The 12,004-nt window shown below is 39.0% G+C and overlaps 1 protein-coding gene across 1 annotated transcript in view; it reads left to right on the top strand.

The window, feature by feature from the left end:
• Positions 1 to 12,004, top strand: part of SVEP1 (sushi, von Willebrand factor type A, EGF and pentraxin domain containing 1) — a 200,005-nt gene that overhangs the window by 150,684 nt on the left and 37,317 nt on the right. Inside the window, exons 36-37 of the mRNA XM_040239945.1 lie at positions 224 to 391; positions 11,258 to 11,930. Of these exons, the coding sequence (XP_040095879.1) occupies positions 224 to 391; positions 11,258 to 11,930 (841 nt within the window). The remainder of the gene's footprint in view (positions 1 to 223; positions 392 to 11,257; positions 11,931 to 12,004) is intronic.

Raw genomic sequence — 12,004 nt, 5'->3', positions numbered from 1 at the left:
TATTTTATACCCCAGTTGCTGTTATGTTGTTTTAGCCTACTCATAGTTTTAAATGAATCTATAGCCAAACTCAGATTTTTGTTTTTATATAAAAAAATAAAATAGAAAATTCATGTGTTAAAATTCCCAAGTGGCCCCTGTTCTCTCCTAAGTCCTTCCTAGTTTGTCTCTAGAGCAGTAAGTCAATCGCCAGGGAAAGAAGTGGCACCTTTCTTTCCTGTAGTTTGCAGGGCCCTTCTGTCATTGAATGCTCGGCCTCAGGCAGCTGGGATAGAGCGCCACCTACCTGCCATCTCGTCTCCTGTGGAGAGCCGCCAGCCATCAAAGATGCTGTCACCACCGGGAGTAACTTCACCTTCGGGAACACTGTCACTTATGCTTGCAAAGAAGGGTGAGTAAACCCGAGGAAGGAAAGGATTATTGCGAGGAGGTGGTCCCAACTGCAAATGGACTCCATTGAACACTAAATTAAATTTCCTGGCAGCCAAAGCCAGAGAGAGCTTGATATTCTTTTCTTATAAGAAAGGGAACATATTCTCCTGTAAAAATAGTGTTTTCCCAGAATTAAAGTAATTTATCAAATTGGGCCTTGAAGAATGGACATTGGGCAGTGCAGTGGACAGTATCTTGATACTTTAGTTATAGAGGCAAAAAGCACATTTAAATAAGCATTTGTGTCTTGTCCTCTGCAAAACCAAAGGTAAGACTTTAGGTCACAGCACAAAGATGGCCACGTCTGCATGAATTAAAGTTCAGATTTTTACATTTTTACTGCTCTCATTTCATTTAAAGATGTAAAAGCAGATAGGAAGCAGTTTACAAAGTGCTTTCCTACTCCTTGCCTCATTTTATCCCCGCAAAAACCATGTAGGACACAGAGAAAGGAAAGGTTCCCTCTGGGACAGTGATCTGCCTAAGGTCTCAGGCAAGGAGTAAAGAATTGAAGGATGATTAAATCCCAGATCATCTGGCATTGAATTGCTCATTTTTTCCTGTGCTTCCTCAATAAATATTTTAGCAGTGATAGTTGATAGCGTTCACACTCCAGATTTATAGTTGCTTTTCATACAGTTGTAACGAATGACAGCAGAGGGCTTGCCATTTTCTGCATGTGTGTCTCAGTTCTGTCATTTGCTTACTGTGTAGCCTTGGGAAAATGGTATAACCTCTGTGTGCTTCTTGTACAAGTTCATTAAAGGTTCGTACTCCTTATGGCCATTGTGAGGAATAAAATTATATGAGGCATGAACTAGCCAGAAGACAATATCTCAACATACCCTGCCATTATTATGATGTTAGAAGAGAGGACACAGTTTCTAGAACATGAATGTTGAAGTTCATTTCACTTAGATAAAAAGACCATCCCACTAATACAGGCCACCAGAAGGTGGCGACAACATTTTCTTGCAAAAAGCTCTTGAGGGTCAAATACTCAAATAGTTGACAGAAATCCCAGATCTTAACATTTTAACATCACTTAACACTTAACAAGTGAAAAAAGAAATCTTGAATATTAAAATGTCAGTGTAGGAATTAGCTTTTCAGAACTTATTTTATTAAAGTGTAGTTGATTTACAATGTTGTGTTAACTTGTAGAAGTTAACTTTTGATGGCCTCATCTCTCCCCTGAGGATTGACTCATTTAAAAACTGCTTCCTAATGAACTGCATAGTCCTATATAAGAGTAGTCATTAAAATGTTTGTGAAATTTTTTCAAATATGAATTTAATTAATAATAACTAGATATTGACTACTTCTAGTTTCAAATAATAACTAGATATTGACTACTTCTGGGTTTTTTTTCTGATTACAAAAGTAACCTATTACCACTATATAAAACTAGAAAATAAAAATATATTTTTTAAATTGCCCAAAGATAAATCCTGGTAATATTTTACTATATCTCCTGCTAGAACTTTGCCTTCACATATAGTTTTAAAGTTCATCTCTTATTTAAAAAAAAGTCCCATATTTTCTTTTTTTCTGTATAAATCATTCATTTGTATTATAAGAAGAGTTTTGTATCCACCTAATGTTAAGTCTATATATTATGAAAAAAAAGGATTTATTAAAAGACAAACTAAAGATAACGTTGAAAATGATGATAAATCCCAGCCTTCGTAGAGGGTTTTGCATTCTTCAGAGGACTTTCCTGGGAATTATCTCAGGTGTTCCCTTTCACAAAGAGGGGGTTTTGGCCAAAGAAATATTATTTCCATTTTATGGTTAAAACAGAAGGTGTTGGGGCCATACTGTCATACAGACTCCTTCAGCTCTAAGCAAATAGACACTCTGTGGGAGGTTTCTTCTCACTGGAAAGATGGATACCAACTCTGTCCACCTAAATGACATAGCTGTTAAAGGGCATGAGGCCATTTTTATTAAAGGGCTTTATATACGCAAGAAGTGCTATGGCTTTATCAGTATTTTCTGTATCATTGTTGGGCATCCCTGGTGGCTCAGTGGTAAAGAATCTGCCTGCAGTGCAAGAGATGCAGGTTTACACCCTGAATCGGGAAGAGCCCTGGAGAAGGAAATGGCAACCCCCTCCAGTATTCTTGCCTGGAAAATCCCATGGCCAGAGGAGCCTGGTGAGTTACAGTCCATGGGATTGCAAGAGTCGCACACAGCTGAGCACGCATGCACCTATCATCATTATCATTATGTAAAGAGATGACATTTTAATAATATAAGGGAAACGATCTTAACCAAATTAGTAGAAAGTACACGCAGTCATAAATCACTACCACCCATGTTTTTTTTCTAAAAGAAAAAAAATATTAATAGCTATTAAGAGATAGCTTCATGTTTTTGAAAGTAAAACTTGATGCGAGGAAGAACAGTTTTGCCACTTTACACATATTTACTCATCTTTAGAGTGTCATGAGGGTGGCTAGACTGGAGAGCTTCTGCCTTTTATTCCTTTTTTCTGGGCAAATGTCTAATGAAACATTTAAATATATAAAGGAGCACAGAGCCAAATTAAATAATCTCTATTAAAATTACCTGTGTATCCATTGCTGACGTAAAAGAGCATGTTAAATTTTTGCCACAGTTATTGCAGATTTCTTTCTATAAAAAGACATATAATATTACAAAGATAGCTGGAAGCCATTCTCACCACCTACTCTTTCCAAAGTAAATGTGTATCTTTTCTGTATTATATATATAGTCCTCATAAATATTATGTTGATTTATGTGTTTTAATTTTTGTGCATGTTGCTTCATATTCTGAGTATCATTTTGAGGCTTGATTTTCATTTAATATCATATTTTTTATATTTATCTCTATTGATACATTGGAAAAATCCCTGATGCTGGGAAAGAGTGACAGCTATTAGAGAAGGGGGCAGTAGAGAATGAGATGGTTAGATAGTATCACCTACTCAATGGACATGAATTTGGGCACAGTCTGGGAGATAGTGAGGGACGGGCAAGCCTGGCATGCTGCATAGTCCATGGGGTTGAAAAGAAACATGACTTAGAGGCTGAGCCTAATGTATAACGCTTGACACATGTAAATCAACAGAATTCATTTTAATTGCAGAATTCACTTTAATTTCCTTGTAAGAATGAGCAATCTCTAAATTACCCATTTCCCTACTGCTAGAAGGTTAATTGATTTCCACTTTATTTGCTCACACAACGGTGCTGATGTAAACTCCCTTGTACAGGTCTCCTGGTCCATAAAAGGAGGTATACCTCTGGCCTACATACTAAGAGTTGGAATTATTGGGACATGGAAATTGCTTTTTCCATCCCCCTCCTTCCTTTTGGGTTTAATGCTTCTGATTCCTGAAGTACGTCCTTTATATTCTTCTTTTGGCATGTACTTCAGACAATCTTTTTCTGAAAATAATAGTATTTTACCCCTGCTCTTGAATTATAATTTAGCTGGGTATACATGCGTGCATGCCAAATTGCTTCAATCATGTCCAACCATTTGCAACTTACAGACTGTAGCTCACCAGCCTCCTCTGTCCTTGGGAGTCTCCAGGCAAGAACACTGAAATGGGTGGCCATTTCCTTCTCCAGGGGATCTTCCCTACCCAGGGATCAAACCTGCATCTCTCTTACATCTCCTGTTCTTCACCACTCCTGCCACCTGGGAAGCCCCCAGCTGTATATACAAGTCTACATTAATAGTTTTCTTACATAAACATTTTTGAAGATGTTATTCCATTGCCCCATGACTTCGAGTGTTTCTGTTGAAGACTCCATCAATCTAATTTAGTGATCCTTAATCAGGGGCAGTATTGCCCTTCAGGAGCATTAGACAAGGTCTGGAGATGTTTTTGATGTCCCACTTGAGGGAAAGATGCTATTAGCAGTGAGCAGATATACTCTGCTGCTGCTGCTGCTGCTGCTAAGTCGCTTCAGTTGTGTCCAACTCTGTGCGACCCCGTAGACGGCAGCCCACCAGGCTCCCCTGTCCCTGGGATTCTCCAGGCAAGAACACTGGAGTGGGTTGCCATTTCCTTCTCCAATGCATGAAAGTGAAAAGTGAAAGTGAAGTCGCTCAGTCGTGTCCAACTCTGTGCGACCCCATGGACTGCAGCCTACCAGGCTCCTCCATCCATGGGATTTTCCAGGCAAGAGTGCTGGAGTGGGGTGCCATTGCCTCCTCCGAGATATACTCTGGGGATTCTGCTAAAACATACTACAATGCACAAGACAGACCCCCACAAAAAAGACTTGTCTGGTCCAAAATGTCGGTAGTGCTGAGGTTGAGAAAATGGTTGAATTGTTCCTTTGAACACAGTGTGTTTTCCCTTGATTTTTTTTTTTTTTTTTGTCTTTTTGTTTTGGTGGTTCTCTATGTTATGACTAAAGCTGCGTTGACTGTTGTTCATCTTGTTCAGGGATCACTGTACTTCTTACATCTGAGTATTTGTATATTTCACCAGTTTTAAAATAAACTCTCTTTCACTTCAGATATTCTCTCTTCTTCACGTTCACTTTTCTCTATTTCTAGATATATATTAGTTTTATTAGATATATACTAGAGCTTTTATTTCTGTTTTACATGTTCACTTATCTGTCACATTTTCTATATCTTTAAACACTTGGGTTGCATTTGGGTAATTTCCTAATTTATATCTTCCAGTTCACTAGTTTTTCTTTCTGCTGTCTATAATCTGCTTTTGAACTGTGTCCATTTTTTAAAAGTTTTATTTTCTGTATTTTTATTTTTAAACTTACTCTTTGTTTATTTTTCAAGTGTCTTTTTACATAGTCTCTACTTTTTAAATAGAATTTTGAGGCTTTTGTCTTTAATTATTTGAACATATTTATTTCATATTATTTTTTAAATTCTAGACCACTTTTTCTATTATCTCAATTTATTGGGGCCGTCATCTTGCTGCTTGTCTACTGACCCATTCATGATGAAAAATATGCATGTGTTTTATGATTTTATATTGTATCCTTATAGTATTGTAGCTTGTTTTATGTATGACAGTTCTTTAATGATCTGAGTATATGGACTATTTTTTCTACTACATACCCCAGGAATATCACCAACCAAAACCCAGTTTTACATTTATTTATCAGTTTGAAGGCTTTCCATACAAAATGATTGGTATAAAGTCTCTCGGTCGTGTCCGACTCTTTGTGACCCCAGGAACTATATAGTCCATGGAATTCTCTAGGCCAGAATGCTGGAGTGGTAGCCTTTCCCTTCTCCAGGGGATCTTCCCAACCCAGGGATCGAACCCAGGTCTCCTGCACTGCAGGCGGATTCTTTACCAACTGAGCCACAAGGGAAGCCCAAGAATATTGGAGTGGGTAGACTAACCCTTCTCCAGCGGATCTTCCCAACCCAGGAATCGAACTGGGGTCTCCTGCTTTGCAGGCCCATTCTTTACCAACTGAACTATCAGGGAAGCCCGATTGGTATAAATCCTATCCTCAAATCCACATGAGATGCAGCCCTGGGTTCTGCTACCTTAGCTGGAACTTTGTTTTTCTAACCAGATTCCTGGTAAGTGCGGGTATCTCACTTGTCACATCACTGGGCCTCAAGGTGCAAATATCCTAGTGAATATCCTTTCATTGAATGTCCTTCCAGGACATAGAATCATGCCAGAGACTCAGCTATTACTCTCTACTTCAACCCCAAGGTTTTATTTACTGCCCTTAACTTCCCTTTCCTGTCCAACCCAAGGGCAACCATAGCCATTTATTGACAGACTTTTCTGGTTTTAATTTCCTCTTCATTTCTGGCACATTTGTTGTCAGCTTAGCTATGCATTTAACATAATTTTTGTTGTATTTCTTTAAGTACTGCGTAGAGGCAGTTTTCAGACTATATTATAGGCAGAACAAGAAGTCAGTGCTTGTGCTTACCACTTCACTTCTTTTCCATCTCTTCCCCGACAAGGGAAAGTGCCCAGAACACGCGCTGTGTCTGTTCTATTCCAGGATAGAATCACTGTGCTCATGTCATGGCTTTTGTGTCCTGTCATCTCCTCCTGTCTCCTCAAGTGCTGTTGGCCTCTAAGAACCTGTTTCCCTCTCTAACCCTCTCAGTTCCTCTTCTCCCTTGGGCTGCCTTACGCAGGCCGCTGCCCTGCACAGTGTGTGAGCTGCCCACTCCTGCTCACTGGGTGCACATTCACACCTTCTTGCTTTGGTCTCAGTGTTTTTGTCGTCTTATACCAGTGCTGTGCTGTGCATGAGCCTTTCCTTGGATTAAGAAGGGACAATACCCTCTCAAGATAAGGATGGAAGAGCAGAGACTTTAGGAGCCTAGAGTGGTAAGATGAATGGGATAAAAGGAATGTCTCATTTCTGTCTCCTGCCCTGAAATTGGTCTTCCAAATCCATCTTTTATTAAAACATTACCCTGGAGGTTTTTAGCTTTCTGCCTCAACTTACAGAATGATCACTTATTTCCCATTTTCCTTTTCAGCCTTATATATTTTCTCTTGGTAAGAAATTCAATCGAAAGGAAGGATTATTGACAGCCTAACATCCTGATAGAATGTTTCCTTTTTGAGTCTTCTCAAACAGAGACTTTTAAAATGCAATTACTGTATGTACTACAATAACATTTTTATAATCTTTTTTAATTGAAAACAGAATTACTTACTGATACAGATTTATACTTTCTGCTGATCTTATTATATTGCAGCTCTTTAAATATCTAGTATGCTGCTCTTTTAAGACTTCTTAAGAGAAGAGCTAATAACCCACTCATAAACCCACTCATAAAGCTGCCCAGGCCCATTAGTAAGTGTTCATGCCATGAATCAAACCACTGAAAATTGCATCTGGAGATTACTCTGCCCATTTTCAAAGGATTTTTTAATCATTCCAGAAGTATGATAATGCATTACAGCCAGTTAATACTAAAATGTTCCTTCTATGGCATCACTGTAATGTCAGTGGGACAGTTTTCTTAGGAATTACAGAAATTTTTCGTTGTTTTAAAATATATATGGCCTGGTTTTAAATAACAGACTTCAAGGGTGTCCCCATTGTTTTTTGAATGAGACTACAAAATGTCACACAGAATAAAATTAAATATTTCAACGTTTTAGATTTTTACCAATTCCAGTTTTTCCTCTTTTGGTAGCCAACATTTATAGGCCATATCTTATCATCAGTATAAAACTTCATCATTTTGAAATGATTCTTTTACATAAGCAGGCTAACTATGTCCCCCAGAAAGGTGAGCACTCATTTAGATTTCTAACATAATGGAATGATGTGGCAGTTTGATCAAAGACTGGTTATAGTTCTACTTAGCAGCAGCAGCAGCAGCAGCAGGCAGTAACTACAAATTAATCCCTCTTTTTGTCGTTCAGAGAACATACGTTTCTTTAGCATCTTAAAAGACTAACTGATGTATCTTAGAAGACAGTTATTTTTAATAAGCTCCTGACCTCATCTTCATTGAATATTTTATCTAGTCTAAAGCACTGGCTTTATTTCCACCTTTTGAAGTTATTCAGTATAAATTTCTCTGCTTCTGTGAAATGCCAGCCATTCAAGTTTTGATGGCTTGGTCCCAAGGTTCTCCTACAAATGGATCACTGGAGCTAATTGAGAGGTTTCAGAAAGGGATCCCAGCCCTTCATACGTTCCCATGACTTAAAAAAAAAAAAAAAAAGATCCTACAGTCTGGTTAAGATGTCAAGCTTGCAGCATTGGAAGTGAAGTTGTCGGGAGACAGACATTTCAGCCAGCTCACCCTCAAATCTGCCTTTCTCTTTCTCATGAATGGAAGTGATTCCAAGTCTGTTCACTCTCAGAGTCACTGTCCTCTGAGTCTATTCCAATAGGCCTATAGCCATTTTTGAACTGTGATACCCAGAGCTGAATGCATATTGGAACATAACTACAAAAAAAAAAAAAAAACACTAAATTTAAGGACTGGCACATGGTGCTTAAAACGTAACTGTTATTTCATCTTTCTTCTTCTCTTTCTGAATAAATGAGTTTCTAGAGATACAGTAACCCTTTTAAGGATGTCACCATTGACCCCTTTAATGAAACTAAAGTCTTTTACACAGGCTACCACTAATCCAGTTTTCCCTCCGTGCAGTTTTTCTTTGTTGTCTATATACAGGACCTCCATTTTATCTTTGTTAAATACTACCTTGTAAGATTAGAAACATTGAACTGGACTATGAAAGCCCTCATCCTTCACCCTACAGTTATGTGTTGTTTACAAACCAGTGGGCTAAGGACAGAGTTTTGTGGCATTCACAAGATAGGACACGCCCAGCTAGCTTACTTCTGTTAACCAGTCCTCTTTGGGTCCTCCAGTTAACAAACCACTTAAATATCTTCCTGTTCTAGCAGCATTTTGTCAGTTAAAATCTTATGAGACACCTTGCAGAGCACCTGTCAAAACCGGTTTCCAGTTCATGTATGCCTGCCACACTTTCACTCATTAGCCATCAGAAGTTGTCAAAAAACACACGACATCCTAGTGGCCGCTGCTTCCTTTTCCAGATGTTCATAAGCCATTCCTGTTAGTAAATCTGAAGAAGGCCTCGGCTATACCACACTCCCATTTCTTTGCTCCTGTTACTTTTCATCCTTTCCTGCTTTCTTCATGACTCCTCTCAAAAGCTGTTTCATCTGGGAGACAGATGTGTAAACAAGGACAGGCACCGGTATTGCCTTGTGGACTAGGGGAAGAGATTCTAGCCCGTAGCATCACCTCATTGTCTAATGAAGGACTAAATGTTGATTGAGAGTGATAAAGAAAAGTCAAGACAAAAGGATGGTGTCCATTCTAGGAAAGTATGGATAGTATAAAAAATGCATTCTTTAAATTCATTTGTTCAAAATACAAGTTTTTAGTGGTAATCTCCCGCTACCTTACAGAAGTGCTTTTTTGCTGTGATTTTCCCATTAGCAAAGAGTAGTTAGTGGAGATTGTCCAGCACATCAGAGGTCAGAGGCCTAACAAAATGCTGCCAGATTACAAAGCACCGTTTTTGTGTCCTTAAGAGGCTTTGAGGAATAAGAAAGTTTCTGGAGGTAGAGGCTTCTGCCTCAAAGCAGCTAGTCTCATGACATAAAGAAGCAGTTTATAGATGGCACAATGGATCCTCATAAATCAGGGATGTCTCAGGTGATGTCTGTAAACTTCAGCCAATGAAATATAGTAGCAGCATTAAAGGACCTTGTGAAAATGATGATACATGGTTCAAAGTGTTCCAAGCACGTAAATTTGTGCCATAAAAATAGAAAACTTTGAGAATGTATACAAATGGAGCACGTTCTACACAGTAATAGCCGAAGCTAGGAACTCAGACCTTGGACAATGGATTTTTAATAATAAAGTTTTAATATACTGTCTTTGTATATCTTCCCAGACCCTTTAAGATGGAAGCCATCTAACAGTTTATTAAGTTCAGATTCTTATACAAAGAACTGAGCTAATCCACAACATTGAGCTCCAGCAGACCCCAACTGGAGACTCCTTAGCTATTGAGTACAGCTATGAGTGTTTGCTTTGAGACCATTTCTACCCACAGCATAATCTATGATTATTATAGGTAGGGAGGTTACAAACATTTCTGATGTTGCTTGATCATTTTTTACCTGATCTCTGTTTTCTATAGATTTCATAAATCTTACCAACAAAGATAAAGAAATTCTACCCTCTCTATCATAAGTGAAATTGGAGATGTTAACTAACTGATGATTAAAGAATCTGCTGAAGAGTTGGTCACATAATTTGTACTAATAACACTGACATACAGTTTCCACAGTATACCCACCGTCTGTGGTGTAACTGATCTCATTTTAAAGAGAGAAGAGAGAGAAGACAAAAGTGTTAGAATTCAGTAAACCAAAATCAGATCCTAACTCTGCTGCTTAGATCTGTGTGATTCTCAGCAGATTATGTAGCCTTCTGAACCATCACTGTAAAACAAAGAAATTAGTATTTCTTAGCAGAGTTCAATTGCTACCAAATTATTTCAATCCCCTTACCCTTCATTAGTATCAGAATGACAGACCGATCAGATGTTAGGCATTCCTTTCAATTTCCCCATCCTCTTTCTCTTCAGTAAGAAAGTGAAAATGAAAGTCAGGGTGTAATTATTCTAATACTGCATATCCTAATATTGTGTTCTACTTCATTGAGAGAGTACTTGAGAATAAGATTTTTGTAAATCATCAATCTACTATCATATATGGTGAAAAGCCTTGTGCGTAAAAAAGACTGAGAGTTATTAAGCAACATGTATTTGTGCTGGTCAAATAGCCATATTCAGACACAGCTTTTAATGCTTGCAGTGTGGTTAAGGCCTTAGGAATCATTGGAGACTGAAATTATAATCTCTCCTTTAAAGTTCATTGATTATAAGTAAGAGAATAACTAAGAGTTACATAGAGGCTACCTATGGTTTATCAGAGCTTTTAGGACTAATGATCAAGTCAGCAACTGAAACTATCTGTAGACAGATGAAGTTCCAACTAAGTTGAGTCAAACAGAACCATAACTTATTCCTCATTTTTATTGGTAAGAAAATGTATAACAATTTTTAGAGTTTCTTAAATAACAAAAGTCCACTTCCCTTTCTGAACAAGCCCTAGGATTATTACCAAGATGTGTATCTTAAATGAAGATGATTTGGTCAATAAGCTCAAATTCAAATAGTAAATACTGTTTTAAAGGATAAAGAATAAAAGTAAAGTCATCGTTGGAAAGATCAAAAATAAAAACAGAATAAGATGCAAACACCTTTTCTCAAATATAGTTACTGTTTCTTTCTCCCCAATCTAACAGCTACACCCTTGCGGGTCCTGACACTATTGAATGCCTGGCCAGTGGCAAGTGGAGCAGAAGTCACCAGCAATGTCTGGCCGTCTCCTGTGACGAGCCGCCCAGCGTGGAACACGCCTCCCCAGAGACTGCCCATCGGCTGTTTGGAGACATTGCGTTCTACTATTGCTCAGACGGCTACAGCCTGGCAGACAACTCCCAGCTCCTCTGCAATGCCCAGGGCAAGTGGGTTCCTCCGGAAGGTCAGGCCATGCCCCGTTGTATAGCTCATTTCTGTGAAAAACCCCCTGCTGTTTCCTACAGCATCTTGGAATCTGTGAGCAAAGCAAAATTTGCAGCAGGCTCAGTTGTGAGCTTCAAATGCATGGAGGGTTTTGTACTGAATACCTCAGCAAAGATTGAGTGTCTGCGAGGTGGGCAGTGGAGCCCTTCCCCCATGTCCATCCAGTGCATCCCTGTGCGCTGTGGGGAGCCGCCCAGAATCATGAATGGCTATGCAATTGGATCAAACTACAGTTTTGGAGCCATGGTGGCTTATAGCTGCAACAGGGGCTTCTACATCAAAGGGGAGAAGAAGAGCGCCTGCGAAGCCACAGGGCAGTGGAGCAGCCCCATACCCACGTGCCACCCTGTATCTTGCAGTGAACCACCAAAGGTTGAGAATGGCTTTCTGGAGGTAAGAGACTGATTCAAGTGTCCCTGGCTTTCATCGCTGACAGGGCCAGCCCACTGTGTGGCTTTCTCAGAAGC

This window comes from Oryx dammah, unplaced genomic scaffold (assembly GCF_014754425.2).
Source record: "Oryx dammah isolate SB20612 unplaced genomic scaffold, SCBI_Odam_1.1 HiC_scaffold_1, whole genome shotgun sequence".
Taxonomy (NCBI): Eukaryota; Metazoa; Chordata; class Mammalia; order Artiodactyla; family Bovidae; genus Oryx; species Oryx dammah.
This window is presented reverse-complemented; position numbering and strand designations above follow the sequence as displayed.